The sequence below is a fragment of the Heterodontus francisci genome, chromosome 5, assembly GCF_036365525.1.
Source record: "Heterodontus francisci isolate sHetFra1 chromosome 5, sHetFra1.hap1, whole genome shotgun sequence".
NCBI lineage: Eukaryota > Metazoa > Chordata > Chondrichthyes > Heterodontiformes > Heterodontidae > Heterodontus > Heterodontus francisci.
This window is the reverse complement of record NC_090375.1, coordinates 9,503,328-9,521,643: the sequence shown is the minus strand read 5'-3', so window position 1 is coordinate 9,521,643 and position 18,316 is coordinate 9,503,328. Positions and strand designations below refer to the sequence as shown.

The following is an 18,316-nucleotide window of genomic DNA, read 5'->3' as shown; positions in this document are numbered from 1 at the left end:
TTTTCCTTAGAACAGAGGAGGCTGAGGGGTAACGTAATAGAGGCGTACAAAATTATGAGGGGCCTAGATAAGACAGGAAGGACCTGTTTTCCCTAGTGGAGAGGTCAATTACCAGGGGGCACAAATGTAAGGTAGAAAGATTAGAGGGGACATGAGGAAACCCTTTTTCACCCAGAGGGTGGTGGGTGTATGAAATTCACTGCCTGGATTATTGGTGGAGGCAGAAACCTTCAACTCATTTAAAAAATACCAGGACATGCACCTGAAGTGCTGTAACCTGCAAGGCTATGGACCAGGTACTGCATGGTGGGATTAGATTGGCTAGATTTTCCAGCTGGTGCAGACACGATGGGTTGAATGGCCTCTATCTGTGCCATACCTTTTCTATGGTTCTACCCTTTCTTGAATTAGGGTGTCACATTTGCCACTCTCCAATCCTCTGGCATCTCCCCTGTATCCAGGAAAGATTGGAAGATTATGCACGCCCTTCTGCTATCTCTACCCCCACTTCCTTTAATAACCTGGGATGCAAGCCATCTGCATCAGGTGACTTATCTACCCTAAGCATAGCCAACCTTTTTAGTACTTCCCCCCTCTTAATATTTACCCTCTCCATTGCCTCTACCCTCTCTGCTGCCACTGATATTTTGTCAGATTCCACTTCCTTAGTGAACATGGATACAAAGTACTCTAAGTATATTAGCCTTGCCCTGTGCCTCTAAGCATGTTACCCTCTTTGTCCCTTATCGGTCACTCCCCGCCTATTACTACCCCTTTACTATTTACATGTTGGTAGTAGATTTTTGGGTTCCCTTTCAAAAAAACATTTTCAGTAGTTTCAAAGAACATTTTTATGCAGAAGGCACAAGAAGATTTGACAAACCTAATATAACATGTCCTCCTTCAGCTGAGAAATAAGCCCCTCGCTCAAAGTTGCCATCAAAGCATGGTGTTACTCCAAATGTGCGCGAAGGAGAATGCAGCTGGTTACCATCCAACTTAAAGTTTCTTAGACATCCATGGAAACTGTGTTTTGGTGGCTGCTTGGCAAATAAAAGATAATTAATGAATAAAATTACAATCATAACAGAGATTTTTGGGTTAGTTATCAACTAAACCTAAATTATGACCCTATTTAAGTGGCAAGATCCTCAATCTTTACATCAATTTATAGTTATTTTCCTTTGGACCACAAGCTATGGTCAATTTAAGTCAGGCTTCATTCAACGGGACCACTATGACTTATATTACTATATAATTGAGAACAGAATATTCTGACTATGGGTTATTGATCTGAAAAAATAAACTCATTTTCCTTTTTCTATACATCAGAGAATCATGCAGCACAGAAGGAGGTGGCCATTTGGCTTATCACACCTGTGCTGCTCTTTGAAAGAGCTCTCCAATTAGTCTCACTCCCCTGCTCTTTCCCCATAGCCCTGTAAGATTTTCCCCTTCAAGTATTTATCTAATTCCCTTTTGAAAGTTACTATTGAACCTGCTTCCACCACTCTTTCAGGCAGCGCATTGCAGATCACAATAATTCATTTTGTAAAAATAAAACTTCTTTTCCTCATCCTCGCTTCGGTTCTTTTGTCAATTACCTTAAATCTGCGTCCTCTGGTTATTGACCCTCCTGCCACTGGAAACAGTTTCTCCTTATTTACCCTGTCAAAACCCCTTCATAATTTTGAACATCTCTATCAACAAATCTCTCTTAACCTTCTCTGTTCTCAGGAGAACAATCCCATCTTCTCCAGTCTCTCCACATAATTAGTGCTTCTTAACCTTCTGTTTTTGTGACTGACTGTTCATCTTGACCTGGAAAGAGCCATTCCCCCCTCTGACACAGAAAGGTTGGGTTTAGCACCACTTCAGACAGCCCCAGTGAGCGGAGACCAGACGCTGGCTCTCAATGCAGTATTGGGGTCCAGCAGGGATACTTGCACTTGATGGGTGCAAGTGCTCATCCTGATGGGGGTCTTTAAACTGGGTTTGAAACCACCTCTGGATAAAACCACGAGGAATGCAAGGGGAAGCTCAGCTAGTCTTTCCTAGTAAATGACTCAAGAATCTCACATGTGACTTGAGTTAGGACCTACCCTACAACAATTTGCATTTATATTGCACTTTTAATGTAGTAAAATATCCCAAGGCACTTCACAGGAGCATAGTTAGACAAAATTTGACATCGAGTCACATGAGGAGATAATAGGGCAAGTGATCTAAAATTTATGACCAACATGACATGAACAGTACAGAAAATAATCAAAAAGGCTAATGGAACAATGGTCTTTATATCTAGAGGACTAGAATACAAGGGGGTAGAAGGCATGCTACAGCTATACAAAGCCCTGGTTAGACCACACCTGGAGTACTGTGAGCAGTTCTGGTACCACAACTTAGGAAGGAAATATTGCCCTTGGGAGGTAGTGCAGAGTAGGCTAACATTCCCTGGAATTTAGAAGGTTAAGAGGTTATTTGATCGAAGTTTTAAAGATATTAAGGGAAACAGGTGGGGTAGATAGAGAGAAACTATTTACACTGGCTGGGGAGTCTAGGATTAGCAGGCATTGTTTAAAAATTAGAGACAGAACTTTCAGGAGTGAAATTAGAAGTTTGGTAGAAGTTTGAACTCTCTTCTGCAAAGGGCAGTTAATGCCAGGTCAATTGTTAATTTTAAATTTGAGATTGATAGATTTTTGTTAGCCAAAGTTATTAAGGGATATTGGGCAAAGGTGGGTATATGGACAAAAGCAAAATACTGTGGATGCTGGAAATCTGAAATAAAAACAAGAAATGCTGGAACCACTCGGCAGGTCTGGCAGCATCTGTGGAAAGAGAAGCAGAGTTAACGTTTCGGGTCAGTGACCCTTCTTCGGAAGGGTATATGGAGTTAGGTCACAGATCAGCCATGACCTCAATGAATGGCAGAACAGGCTTGAAGGGCTGTGGCCTCTTCCTGTTCCTATGGTCAAAGAGATAGGTTTCATGGAGTATCTTAAAGCAGGAAAGAGGGACGGAGAGGTTTAGGGAGGGAATTGCAAAGCTTAGGCATGGCTGCTAATGGTGGAGCAATTAAAATCAAGGATGCGCAAGAGGCCAGACGTGAAGGATTGCAGATATCCTGGAGGGTTATAGGGATGGAGGAGATTACAAAGATAGGGAGGGCAGAGGTTATGGAGGGATCTGAACACAAGGATGAGAATTGTCAATTTCACATTACCCTCTGATTGCGCCGTCTTTTGCTTGAAGGTGATCCACCCAGGTAGAATGGAGATTCAACATTCAACAGTGGACTACTGGCAATGCTGCCCTGTTTTGTCCGAAGTCCATCTATAATGAGCTTTCCCTTGTTATTTTCTCTGCTAAACACGACCTTTAAAAAAAATTGTTACAAAATGGCAAATTATACAGCAAAATCTTCAAGTAATACTTATTCAATTATTTTGTAAATTGTATTACAGTATGAATTTCTTAACCCAAGTTGAATTTTTCATAACTTATTTCTAATTTTTCATATTCAAGATTGTGAAATTTTAACAAAAACTTGGATGGATTAGGGGGTTTTTCATGCAAAGGATATGGGATGCTTTAAAAGGCAAATTAAACACTCAGAGAAACATTAAAGAGTGTGGGTAAAGAGTAGGGAAATGGAATTACAGCAAAAACAGAAAATGCGGATGAAGGGTCATCGACCTGAAATATTAACTCTGTTTCTCCCTCCAGAGATGCTGCTAGACCTGCTGAGTATTTCCAGCATTTTCTGTTTTTCTTTCAGATTTCTAGCATGCATAGTATTTTGCTTTTGGAATTAAGAGTAGGTGTCTTCAGTATGGGCTGAATGGCCTTCTTTGGCCCTGTGCTTTTGACAATTCTAATTTCTATGAAAATGTCCTATTCTTTTATTTTAAAATCCGACGTACATGTTGCGCACTTGCTGTATTCATTTTTTGTGGTTGGCTTCTTGGCATTAACATTGCAGTTTGTCTTTTATATTACTGTGGCCAAAATATCACCAACAATTTGCATTTATATTTCACCTTTAACATAGCAAAATGTCCCAAGGTGCTTCACAGGATCGTTATCAGACAAATTTTGACACTGTGCCGCACAAGGAAATAAGGTGACCAAAAGCTTGGTGCAAACGGTAGGTTTAGGAGTGTCTTAAAGGTGATGGGTTGGACTGGTTTATGGAGGGAATTCCAGAGTTCAGGGTCAAGCAGTTGAAGGCACAGCCGCCAATGGTGGAGAGAAGGAAATTGTGGATGCACAAGAGGGCAGAATTAGATGAGCACAGGGTAAAGGCCTGCTACCCGACCTGAACCCAATGGGACCCGACGACATGTGTCGGCTTCGGGTCGGGTTGGTCGCACTTCCGGGTCCGGCATTCGGGCTCGGGTCGGGTCGGGCTGGGCCGGACACGCTCTATCACACCTCAGGTAAGTGACTTTAATGTTAATTTACTTTTTGGCCTTTAAAGGTGGTTTTGTTAGAGTTATTTTAAGCTTGTGCAGGTAAGGAACAATGAAAAACGGAAGGTAGGTTAACTGATGGTCGGGTCAGGTCGGGTGCGGGAAAAAAATGGAAGGACTTGGGCTGGGTCGGGCTCGGGGTCGGATGGGGTCAGATGGGGTTCTGTCGGGTCTCATTTGCGGAACCGAGCAGGCCTTTAGCACAGGGATCTCAAAGGGTTGTAGCGCTCGAGGAAATTACAGGGATAGGGACTGGGAAGCAATAGATTTGGACATGAGATTAACTAAAGGTACAGGTTGCTAAAAGTACTTTTTCAAAGACAATCATATATTTGCAGCTACTAGCTATTTACTTACTGTATGCCACTGCCCGTCATTGTGCTTAGCTTTGCTCTTAATTCTCAGTTGTTTCCCATCAACAGCAAAGGAATAGAAGAAACGGCCTTTTGAGATATAAAGTGTCATGTAGGATTTCCCCGACTTATCTGCTACATAAAAGATGCTTCCTTCTGATGCAACCGTTCGCACATCAATGGAGAATTTTGACCTGAAAAATGTAAATGTCACACTTAAAATATACTCGAGTGCCTTTGTGGTATTGCTCACTAAGTGTCAGGTGTTCTGTTTTCTAGCATGAGTAATAAGCCACACAATATATGATGTACTTGCTTTTAAACACATATGGCACTTGGGAAGTATGTGATATCTGAAATGTGATAGCTGTTCAGTAAATACTCATATCAATAGATATGTAACTAAAATACAAGCGCTAAAATAATAACAATTTTTACCTCTCTTTAAACGATTCAGGAACCAAGTCATATTCCAATCTGCTATCTGGTGAATCTCCAAATTGGTAGGCACCATTGATTGCTTTTGGTTGCCATGGCAATTGACACCCTTTTAATTCTTGCCCCGCATTTTCCTTCATTGAATGATCAGGAACAACTTTATGATTCTTCCCGTTCTGTGACAAAGGGAATGTTCCATCAACATACATTTGTTTATGGATGTTACTTACTCAAGATATTGTACATACCAGGAAAGTTTGCATACCTTATTCACTTTAACTGTCTCTTGACTGTTCCATTTTCTGCCTTCTTTCAACATGAGCATTTCTGGGGCTCTCTGTTGGGGACAGGTGTCCAGGTATACTCCAGAATCCTCAGTTGAAAGGGCCAAATTTTCAACTGCAGGAGATTGATAATCCCTAAAGAGAGAGTTGTGATTAGCCATGTCCTTTCCAACCCCCAAATCACCTGCCTCGAGCAGTAATGTTATCAATATATTCTACTAATTTGCCATTGCTAATTCATTTCCCGTCTCTTAACAATTTCTTTAGGTAAACCAGTAAGATAGGATAAAACATTGAAAAGCTGAAATATATATACTTTCTAATGCAAGTATACAGTGTTCAGCCCTGTGTCAGGGTAATTTCTATCATTGAATATAATTCCCACAACCAAGATTGATTTATCTCAGCACAAGTGTAATGACTGAAGTATTATATGGTCCTATTTTGTAATAAGAATCATGGTGTCAATCCTAGCTCAGTGGGTAGCACTCTTACCTGTGAGTTAGAAGGTTATGGGTTCAAGACTCATAACAGGGATTTGAGCACAAAACCTGGGCTGACGTTGCCAGTGCAGTACTGAGGGAACACTGCACTGTCGGCGGTGCCATCTTTCAGATGAAACATTAAACCGAGGCGCTGCCTACCCGTGCAGGTGGATATAAAATATCCTATGATACTTTTTGAAGAGCAGGAGAGCTCTCCTCAAGTGTCGTATCCAATTATTCCTCAACCAACAGCACAAAAAAAATTATTTTGCTACAATTTGTGGATCTTGCTGTGTGCAACTTGGCTACCTTGTTTCCCACATTGCAATGGTGACTACACTTCAAAAGTATTACATTGGCTGTAAAGCACATCAGGGCATCCTGGGTTGTGAAAGGCATTATATTAAAGCAAGTCTTTCTTTTTAGATCTATATAAAATATTTCTGTATGGCCTTTAGTGGATTGTATACTTAATATATGGAACTCAAACGTTGAGACAGACTTTATTTGGACATAATGGGCAGAATTTTTCCGGCCCCCTGGTGGCAGGTGTTAGTGGGAAAATGGGGGAAGTCGCGTCGGGATAGATCCCTGCCACATTCCCGCTGCTGGGAATTTTTCCAGGGATAAGCAGGGAAGAGGATCAGCTGCCAATCCATGGAAGCAGGCAGCCAATTACGGTTGTTAAGGCCCCAATTAGAGGCGATTTTGCGGCATTGCCGACAAATTGCCACTGGCAGAGCAGCTGCCCCGCTGTGTGCAGAGGCCACCAGTGCCTTGGAGGCAGCCTCACTGTGGCAGGCTGGGGGAACCATTGGAGCCAGAGACATCATGCCCCAAAGTGGGTGCTGCGTGCATGAAAGGCAGCAATCACGGCCGAGACCAGTTCCGGTAGAAGGGTTCCCCCTTCACCCTGATTGACCTACCGGCCTAGATCCGGGTTATCTGATCGCTGCTGTGCAGATCAGTGAGGGTCACAGATTTGCTTCAGCAGCGCCCACCTCTCCCGGTGGGGCTTTAGAGCCTCCAGAGATGTTGGCCCTCTAATTGGGCGTAGCATTGAGAGCCTGCCTGCCATCCTTAATAGGACAGTGAGGGTGGAGGCAGCCAATTAGGAGGCTGCCTTCTGGAAGATTGCTTCACCAGTCTCACTGCAGGCAACAGTGGGCTTGGGATCCCCATTTGGTTCTGATATCCGCATCCAGAAGTCCGTGGCAAAATCCAGCAACTGAAATGGTAACTATTTACTTCTGTGTGTATGGTTACACAGTGGTTATGTTACTGGACGAATGATCCAGAGACATGAGTTCAAATCCCACCATGGTAGGTCAGGAATTTAAATTCAATTAATTAAACAAATCTGGAATAAAAATCTAGTCTCAGTAATCTTGACCATTGCAGCTGCTGGATTATTGTAAAAAGACATCTGGTTTACTCATCTCCTTTAGGAAAGGAAATCCTCTGGCCTAAATAAGACTCTGGACCCATAGAAATGTGATTGGCTCCTAGCTACCCTCTGAATTGGCCTAGCAAGGCACTCAGTTGTATCATATGCAATAAATGCTGGACCTGCCAGTGACATCCACATCCTGTGAATAAATAAAAAGTTATGAGAACAATTGCCCTACTATAATAAATGTGACTTTGCCAGTGTCATACACGTCTCAAAAACAAAAGAAAAGAAAGGTCATCTAGTTCTACTCTCCTCAGTTTACTTATCCAACCAAAAGCACAGCCAGCAAATTTGGTTGGCAGATCAGTAAAGGTACAAAATACTGGGATCTTCAACGGGAACTGAAACCACCTCATATACCCTCTTCTTGAGTCATCTCTCCTGGGTGGAGCAAAAGAGCAGAGGACCTGCCCTTGGACAGACCACCACCACCATGGCATGGCAATGGGCACTATGCATTTTTGGATTCAATTTTCAAAAGGTTTTCAAGCTTGAGATAACCAGATGAGAGCTTGTGGTAAAACAAAGCCCTGCAAGGAAACCAGGTACAAACCAGAGTCAAGACCAACATTCATGCTCAAATGTTTTGCTTGGGAAATGATGATAATTTTGTACAAAATATTGGTTATTAATGCAGTACTCTACTTTGCCCAAATATTCTAGTGCTGCTCCCCTCCACATCAAACAGGATTTGAACAGTATGTTCAACATCGAATTACACAGAATTTACAGCACAAAAACAGGCCATACTGGTCTGTGCTGGTGTTTATGCTTTCTACCCTACTTCATCTCACCCTATCAGCATATCATTCTATTTCTTTCTCCATCATGTGTTTATCCAGCTTCCCCTTAAATGTATTGATACTATTCACCTCAACCACTCCCTGTGGCAGCGAGTTTCACATTCTCACCATTCTTGGGGTAAAGTTGCTTCTCAATTCTGGCTGAAATGAGTTACGTTTGTCCTTTATTGACTAGTTGAAGGAGAAAGAGAATAATTTACCTTTTTAGAAAAACATTGCTGATGCAGCCATCAAAATTCCTTGTATCTTTGTCCCCACCCAGGTATACTGAGTTTCCTAGGGCAGACTGGTCCAATGCTAATGCTGTTTCCCTCTTGTCTGAATCATCTACATTCAGATAGACCCTGGAATTTTTTTTAAAAAGGAAGCAAAGTATTAAATACAGAGCAGCAGATTCTCAAGAAATAAACAGCACAAAGGAGATGAACAATGTTTGTTTATACAATAACATTACACAGCATGTAAAACTGTACGAGTTGCTTCCCGGCTCCAGGGAAGCAGGGGTGGGTCCCTTGTTAAACGGCACTTAGTGCCTGTATGAGGGATCCAGCATTGGCAAGGGGAGGCCGTGGAGGGCCACCCCCCTGCCTTTGCTGCCAATTTGCGTCCCTCCCACGCGAGACCCCTCCCACCCTTACCTACCTGAGGCCTGGTTCCAGCGACGCTCCATGACCTCTGGTAAGTGCACCTGCAGCAGCAGCCATTGCCGCCACAGTGGCGCTGCAGCTGCCAACCTCTGATTGGCCAGCAGCTCTACAAGGGCAGGACTTCTAGTGATGGGGTCCTTGATCCTGTGGAAAGCTCGCTACTGTCCACTTAAGTGCCTGATTGGCACTAAATTCAGTGGGCCTTCCATAGAAGAGGTGACGCGGGGATCTCGGCATATGTTTCTCAATGTTGAGATCCCCACCGCCTGGATAAAATTCCCTGCTAAGTGTTTCATTTTGTATTTATATATCATATGAAGTGCTACTTTCTTTCTGTTAAAAATAATGTAGCATATCTGTACATTAGCATCTGACTCCCCAAAGCCTTTCCACAAGGCACAAGTTAGGGGTGTGATGGAATACTCCCAACTTTCTGAATAGATGCAACTACAAGAACACTTAAGAAGCTCCAAGACAAAGCAGCCCACCTTAAACATTCACACTCTCCATGACCAGCACATGGTACACACTGCAGATGCAATCTACAAGATGCACTGCAGCAACTTGCCAAGCCTCCTTCGAGGAGCACCTTCCAAAGCTGCAACCTCTACCACCTAGAAGAATAAGGGCAGCAGATGCATGGGAACACCACCACCTGCGAGTTCCCCTCCAAGTCACTCATCGTCCTGATTTGGAAATATATTGCCGTTCCTTCACTGCCGCTGGGTCAAAGCTGGAACTCCTTCCCTAATAACACTGTGGGAGTAGCTTCATCACACAGATGGCAGCAGTTCAAGAAGATGGCTCACCACCACCTTCTCAAGTGCAATTAGGGATGGACAATAAATGCTGGCCTAGCTAGCGACTCTGCATCCCAAGAATAAATAAAGAAAAATTTGCCCACATTATGGGATCATGGGCTTGAGCCCTAGAATTGGGAGCCACTCATCCCCATCTATCACATTTATAATAGAGCTGGAAATCCACAGGTTGCGATCTGGAAGATCACATCCACCAGTACCCTCTAGGGCTGACTCCACCCAAGTTTACTGCTTCACTGGAAGGGCATCAAATATGCATAATGCAGGTGGTGGATCCCAATGTCCAGCTACCACAAGTAGTTTGAAAATTCAATCCTGACAACCGTGCAAGGGGTTGATCAGCTTCCCCCACATCATCTCCCACCAGCCGCCACCCCCACCCTCCCCATTCGACCAGACCTCAGAAACTTCCCCTTTGTGGGCACCTGTGTAAGGAGACTGATCATAGAATCATACCATCTTACAGCAAAGGAAGAGGCCATTCGGCCTCCAATGAGTCCCACTCCCCTGCTCTTTCCCCATAGCCCTGCAATTTTTTCCACTTCAGGTATTTATCTAATTTACTTCTGAAAGTTACTACTGAAATGCTTCCACCGCCCTTTCAGGTATTGCATTCCAGACCATCACAACTCACTGTGTAAAGTAAATTCTCCTTATCTCCTCTCTGGCTCCATTACAAATATCTTAACTCTGTCTCCTTCAATTTCCCCATCTTTACTCTATAAAAACTCTTCATAATTTTGAACACCTCCATCAAATCTCCCCTTCAGCTTCTCTGCTCCAAGAGCAATCCCAGCTTCTTCAATCTCTCCATGAACTGAAGTCCCTCATCTCTGGTATCATTCTAGTAAATCTTCTCTGCACCCTCTCCAAGGCCTTGACATCCTTTTTAAAGTGCGGCGCCCATAACTGGGCCCAATTCTCCAGCTGAGGCCTAACCAGTGATTTATAATTCTCAGCTATTACTACTATATATTTTATTCAATCATATTTATAATATTGAATAAAATGATTTGAAAACAGCCGTATGGGGAGTATTTTCCCTGCAACAAACATACCTCCTGTGTACATCATAAAGTCTAAGAGTCTCTCCTGTGCTGTACTAAAGGCGGCAAGCCTCTGAATTGATAAAATGTGAAGAAAACAATTTTAAGAGACTTACCTATTTCCTCTTCTCTGGAATGACACATAGTGGTTGGCACCATCATTGAAAGAGCTTTGAGATATTAGGACTTTGCCCAGAATATTAACTTTCACTTTGCCGTTTTCCAGTAAAACTTCAAAGATACCCTACAGCATGAAATAGAAACTTTTATTTTCAGAATCAGAGTTGAGCATTTTTAGTTAATAACCTACAGTGCACTCAACCTTTAAAACTTTCAGCAAAGAGTTTCATAAAATGTCTTTTTAGACCTCGATTTTAGTCCCTCCCCCACCATCCCAATGGGCAGGAAAATGTCAGGCCAGGGGTTAAAATCATGAAATTAAAAATCCTGCCTCCAACCCACTGTGTTCTCGGCCCCCATATTATTAAAGACAAATGAGGCTCCCATTAAAAACAGGCAGAGGCCTACTTAAGATGCAGAGGTCACACCGCTATGACACCACTGGGCTGCCAAGTGATACTAATGTGTTAAACATCTGTGTATAATCTACTACATGTGCTTCAAGGGGTATATGTTGCCCTGTCCACTAATTAGGTGTCAGCTGTGGCTCAGTGGGTAACATTCTTGCATTTGACTAGGAAGGTGTTGGGTTCAAAGCTTTATTCTAGAGACTTGGGGTAGGACTTTCCCTGCCAGCTTCTGAACCCTGCAATCAGGCTGTGTGGGCAAGTCACTTATTGTGATTTTCCCTGGAACGACGAATTAATGGCCAGAGTGTGGGCTCGCTGTCCAACTAAGGATGGCGGGCGGGCTCTTGAAGCTGGAAGGCCAATCAAAGGTCATTCAGCTTGAAAGCAGCAGCTGGGTGCCATGGTAGAATAAGTGAGGGAGAAGGTTCTTCAAAATGGAGGAACCCTATGGAGGAACCCTCTCCAGCTTTTTCAAAGCCCAAATAAAATAAATGGTCTTTGCAGTCGGACTACTAGTGTTGGGATGGAGCAGCTCTACAGCACTGCCTGCAGCAGCTGTTGCACCCAGGAAGGCAGGGAGGGTCTCTAAGCCTGCCTGGAGTGCGGGCCCCCTGGTGTGCCACCGAGAAGCCAGGCAGCTAATCTGTCCCCCGCTACCTCTGGAGGATGACTGGAAAATCCCAGTTGGCTTCCTTCAATTGGGCTTAAGTGGCCCTTAATATGCTTAATTAGCAACCCACCGCGTGCAGGCGACTACCTCTGCTGCCGCTTCCCCCTACCCCCATCCTCATCCCGCCTCTGGAAAAATAGCCCAGGGACAGGATGGAGCCAGGGAACTGGCAGGCAGGTCGGTGGCACTATTCTTAGCTCCTGCCTGCCTCCATTCTAGACCCTGGTGGGCGCTCAAAATTCAGCCCTTGAACACACAATCCAGTCTGATGCTGCAGTGCAGTACTGAGGGAGTGAATCATAGAATGAATCATAGACAGTTTAAGGCACAGAAAGAGGCAACTTGGCCCATCATGTCTGTGCCAGCCGAAAAATGATCCACCTATTCTAATCCCACCTTCCAGCATTTGGTCCGTAGCCCTGCATATTACGGCACTTGAGGTGCATATCCAGACTCCTTTTGAATGAGTTGAGGGTTTCTGCCTCAACTACCCTTTCAGGCAGTGAGTTCCAGACCCCCACCACCCTCTGGGTGAAAAAGTCTTCCCCACCTCCCCTCTAATTTTCCTACCAATCACTTTAATTCTATGACCCCTCGTCACTGACCTCTCTGCTAAGATAAATAGACCCTTCACCTCCACTCTATCCAGGCCCCTCAAAATTGTGTGCATTTCAATCAGATCTCCCCTCAGTCTTCTCTGTTCCAAGGAGAACAACCCCAACCTATCCAATCTTTCCTCATAGCTACATTTTTTCAGTACTGGCAACATCCTCGTAAATCTCCTCCGTATCCTCTCTAGTGCAATTACATCCTTTCTGTAATGAGGTGACCAGAACTGCACACAGAACTCAAGTTGTGGCCTAACCAATGAGTTATGCAGTTCCAGCATAACCTCCCTGCTCTTGTATTCTATACCTCGGCTAATAAAGGATTCCATATGCCTTCTTAACCACCTTATCGACCTGTGTTGCTACCTTCAGGGATCTGTGGACATTCACTCCAAGGGCCCTTACTTCCTCCACACTTCTCAGTATTTTCCCATTAATTGTGTATTCCTTTGCTTTGTTTGACCTCCCCAAATGCATCACCTCACACTTCTCCGGGTTGAATTCCATTTGCCACTTTTCTGCCCATCTGACCAGACCATCAATATATTCCTGCAGCCTACAGCTATCCTCCTCGCTATCTACCACACGGCCAATCTTTGTGTTGTCCGCAAACTTCTTGATCATGCCCCCTACATTTACATCCAAATCGTTAATATACACCACAAAAAGCAGGGAACACAGTACTGAGCCCTGCGGAACACTGGAAACAGCTCTCCAGTTGCTAAAACAGCAGTCAACAATTACTCTTTGTTTCCTGCCACTGGGCCAATTTTGTATCCGCCTTGTTGCATTTCCCTGGATCCCATGGGATTTTATTTTTTTAACCAGTCTGCCATGTGGGACCTTGTCAAAAGCCTTGCTAAAATCTATGTAGACCACATCAAATGCAATACCCTCATCTATCTTCCTTGTTACTTCTTCAAAAAATTCGATCAAGTTGTTCAAACAAGATCTTCCCTTAACAAATCCACGCTGACTTTCCTTGATTAATCTGTGCCTTTCTAAGTGACAGTTTATCCTGTCTCTCAGAATAGATTCCAGTAATTTGCCCACTACTGAGGTTAGATTGACTGGCCTGTAATTATTCGGTCTATCCTTTTCTCCCTTTTTAAACAGAGGAAAGCTGTTCCCTTTTGGATGAAGCATTAAACCAAGGCTCTGTCTGTCCTCTCTGGTGCATGTAAATGATCCCAAGGGGGTATCCTGGGTCAATATTTATTCCTGAACCAACATCACTACAAAACAGATGATATGGTCATTATCACATTTCTGTTTGTGGGATCTTGCTGTGTGCAAATTGGCTGCCATGTTTCCTACATTACAACAGTGACTACACGGCTGTAAAGTGCTTTGAGACTGAGGTTGTGAAAAGCACTATAGAAATACAAGTTCCGAAGAAGGGTCACTGACCCGAAACGTTAACTCTGCTTCTCTTTCCACAGATGCTGCCAGACCTGCTGAGTGATTCCAGCATTTCTTGTTTTTGTTTCAGATTTCCAGCATCAGCAGTATTTTGCTTTTATTATAGAAATACAAGAAAATTTGAGGTGTTTTGATTGCCAATAATAGGCTGTTTTGTTAAAAAAAAGTTGGGTAGAGCAAGCTATTCACTAGATTTCTTACCTTTTCATAAGAAAACAGCAGACTGTTCAACTGACTTGTTGTAAAACCAAATCCAATGTGGAAATTTTCAGGGAAGGAAAAGTTGGTGACAGAAAGGTTCAATAATCCATTGCCACTAAAGTAGGCAGTCCGGACCAGCTAGCAAAAGGAACATTAGAAAACATTGCATTAGATACCTATATATGTCCATAGAGTCATAGAGTTATACAGCACAGAAACAGGCCCTTTGGCCCAATGTGTCTGCGTTGACCATCAAGCACCCATCCAATCTAATCCAATTTTCCCGCACTTGGCCCATAGCCTTGTATGCTATGGCGTTTCAAGTGCTCATCTAAATACTTCTTAAATGTTGTGAGGGTACCTGCCTCTACCACCCCTTTAGGCAGTGTGTTCCAGATTCCAACCACCCTCTGGGTGAAAACATTTTTCCTCAAATCCTCTCTAAACCTCCTGCTCCTTACCTTAAATTTATGCCCCCTGGTTATTGACCCCTCCGCTAAGGGAAAAAGTTTCTTCCTATCTAACCAATCAATGCCCTCATCATTTTGTATGCCTCAATCATGTCCCCCATCATCCTTCTCCGCTCCAAGGAAAACATCCATAGAATCAACATAGAAAGAGGCTATTTGGCCCATTGTGCCTGTGCTAGCTCTTTGAAAGAGCTAGCTATTAGCCCTACTCCCTTGGCTGTTTCCCCATAGCCCTGGGTTTTTCCCCTTCAAGTATTTATCCACTTCCCTATTGAATCTGCTTCCACTGCCCTTTCAGGCAGTGCATTCCAGGTAGTGAGCTTGAACTACTTAACTTATTGTATTAGATGTGATTTAGTACGATTATTTATTAAAGCTTAACCAGGTCTTAATTAAGTGATAGAAAGACTAGAGGTCTATGTATTACAATCCATGTTTTTCCTATAATTTTTCAAGATTCCAGAAACATTTTAGTCACATGTCCCTACCAAGTTGTTACTCAAATTAATCTTGCAGAGTATATCAATGTTAATGTACAATGAATCATTAAGACTATCTATGAAAAGGCATGGATAAAATGTGCAGTAATTACTGAATCAAATAAATAGAGAAATAGGACATCTAACAAATTAATATTAATATATTTTTAAATTAATAAACTCAAACCTTTCCCTAATAATAAGCTTAAACAGAGGGCTGGATTCTTTAGAGCCCTTGATGTCAGGATCTGTGGTTGGGGGGGGCGGTGCATGAAGATGGCCCCGGATGAGGCCCGCCACGGACCTTGACGCCGGCAGGGCCCGGCCCGATATTGCTGGCGGCGGCGATGCCTCATGGCGGCGCCCCCTGCCGCTCGGTGACAGGACTGCAATTTAAATATTTAAATAAATTACAATACCTGAATTAATGACTCTCCTAATGTCCTTCCGTGATCTTCACCCCGATGACTTGCACTGCCGTGCCTTCGGATCCCCGTCTGGGGAAACGAGGCGCAACACTGGTGGGGAGGGGGGAGGAGGTAGGTTTCTCAGTGTGGGCGGGGGTGGGGTGGGGGGGTAACGGAGTCAAATTAACATCATGGGTGTAGGGGATGGTGGGAAGGGTTATAGGGGGAAGGTCAGATTGTGAAGGTAAGTGTTTTGGGAGGAGGGAGAAGGGCAAGTAATTAATTTAATCGATATTGGAGAGGGGCAAAAGAAACGTATATATTTATTTTCATTCGGTTTCACTTTAAATGCCCCGGTAGGGCTGACAGTCCTTTAAAAATGGCGTCAGCGCCTGCGCACAGGCAGCTGACACTATTGCTGGGCACAGACAGCCCACCCTCTCCATGTGATTGGTGGGGGGGGGGGGGGTGGCGGGGGGCAAGCGGCCTGCCCTGGCTATTTAAATAAGCCGCCGTGCTTGGAATCGTTGCAGCTGTTTGGCGTGTGGGCCGCCATTTTGTTCGCCTGCTGCCAATTTTGGTGGCGGACTTATAGATTCCAGTCCAGAGTTTGTGGGTTGATATGACAATATTTATGCCTCACAACATCACTAAAACAGGTTATGTGGTTGTGACCTCATTGCTGTTTGTGGGCGCTTGTTGTGCACAATTTGGTTTGCAGGGTCTTCCCCCACCTTCCGGCCTGCTGCCGGAACCCCCGTTGCCAGAACAAAGTGCAGTCCACTGTCTTCCACAGAACAGGTTTTGAGATGATTTGTTAGCTGGAGTTATTTATTTAGAGATATTCATTATTATTGATCAGCAACAGGAAATTAATATCAAAACTCACCAAGAGTGCTGGTGAGCAGCCTTTACTAACACCAACTGTGAATTCCCTGGATAGATCCCTGTTGCCAGTACCAACTTTTGGATTTTTCACACAGGCTCGTAGTGATGATTTTACAGGCATATTTAATCTACGAGAAAAAAGTCAAATAGAATCACACAGAATTTATAGCACAGAAACAGGCCATTCGGCCCAACTGTTCCATGCTGGCATATATGCTCCACAAGAGCCTCCTCCCACACTACTTCATCTCACCCCATCAGCATATCCTTCTAACATATATATTAACATGCCAGCAAATGCTGGTGATTTTCAAATATAGCAGCCTTTTGTAATTTTAGAAGATGAGATAGGGCAGCTTTTAGACATCTCGATGAATGTAATAAATATTGCTTCTTGGCTAAACAGTTTTATTAAGAAAAATAAGGAGGTCTCATTTCCCCCCAGCCAATGTGGTAATATCATCTACTAAGTCTTTTCTTTCCTCCCAACCTCAGTGTTCTTTCTTCCACTCCTAAAGGTGATGACACACTCGGGTAGGATTATACAGCCAGTGCCATACCTTAACCAAGTGTCATTCTGAGTATATGAATCCAGACAGTGAATGTCCATAAGTAATTCAATTCTGAAGCAGGACAGCTCAACATGGCCTTGTCCTTTACTTGAGATTGAGACATGAGCAGTACCAAGGTCAGGTCACCGGACAAAACCTTTTGAGGTCTTACTGCCATTTCAACTGAAGTCACCTAATTCTGCACAGATTCAGGAGTGATCTTGACATCTTATTGCTCTGTGTGGACCAGTATCAAAGTGAACTGCACAACTATGCACACTGAGCCAATTAAAGAAGCTTTAACAGTATTTGAAATTACTTTCTCGATATAATATTGAATTTCCACCCTCTCATAACAGTGATATATAATATAGGAACAAGGGGTAAGCCATTTAGAACCTCAAGCCTGTTCCCCAATTCAATCAGATCGTGGCTGAACTGTATCTCAACTCCATTTACCCACCTTGGTTTTGTACCTTTCAATATGCCCCAACAAAAATCTATCAAGTTCAGTTTTGAAATTTTTAATTGATCGCCAGCCTCAACAGCTTTTTAGAGTCATGCAGTCATAGAATCGTACAGCATAGAAACAGGCCCTTCAACCCACCGTGTCCATGCCGACCATAATGCCTATCTATACTAATCCCACCTGCCTGCATTCATTAAATATCCCTCTATGCCTTGCTCATTCAAGTACCTGTCCAGATGCCTCTTAAATGTTGCTACTGTTCCTGCCTCCACCACCTCCTCTGGCAGCTCATTCCAGATACCCACTATTCTTTGTGTGAAAAATCTACCCCTTTGATCCCCTTTAAACCTCCTCCCTCTCACCTTAAATCTATGCCCTCTAGTTTTAGTCATCCATACCATGGGAAACAGACTCTGGCTATCTACCCTATCTATGCCTCTCATAATTTTATATACCTCTATCATGTCCCCTCTCAGCCTCCTTCGCTCCAGGGAAAACAGTCCCAGCCTATCCAATCTCTCTTTATAACTCAAGCCCTCCAAACCAGGCAACATCCTTGTGAATCTTTTCTGCACCCTCTCTAGCTTAATCACATCTTTCCTGTAGTGCGGCGACCAGAACTGCACACAGTACTCCAAATGCAGCCTAACCACCGTTATGTACAACTGTAACATGACGTCCCAACTCTTGTACTCAATGCCTCGGCCGATGAAGGCCAGCATGCCATATGCCTTCTTCACCACCCTGTCTACCTGTGTTGCCACTTTCAGGGAACTATGTACTTGCACCCCAAGGTCTCTCTGCTCAGTAACACTC

The 18,316-nt window shown here is 43.7% G+C and overlaps 1 protein-coding gene across 3 annotated transcripts in view; it reads right to left on the bottom strand.

Moving 5' to 3' along the window:
* Window positions 1–18,316, bottom strand: part of lama3 (laminin, alpha 3) — a 456,248-nt gene that overhangs the window by 19,113 nt on the left and 418,819 nt on the right. For all 3 annotated transcript variants that reach the window (XM_068031084.1, XM_068031086.1, XM_068031085.1), the window contains 9 exons: window positions 16,482–16,608; window positions 14,237–14,374; window positions 10,922–11,049; window positions 8,492–8,635; window positions 5,532–5,685; window positions 5,267–5,442; window positions 4,833–5,022; window positions 3,227–3,379; window positions 884–1,040 (listed from right to left, as the gene is read on the bottom strand). In XM_068031084.1, coding sequence (XP_067887185.1) covers window positions 884–1,040; window positions 3,227–3,379; window positions 4,833–5,022; window positions 5,267–5,442; window positions 5,532–5,685; window positions 8,492–8,635; window positions 10,922–11,049; window positions 14,237–14,374; window positions 16,482–16,608 — 1,367 coding nt within the window. The remainder of the gene's footprint in view (window positions 1–883; window positions 1,041–3,226; window positions 3,380–4,832; window positions 5,023–5,266; window positions 5,443–5,531; window positions 5,686–8,491; window positions 8,636–10,921; window positions 11,050–14,236; window positions 14,375–16,481; window positions 16,609–18,316) is intronic.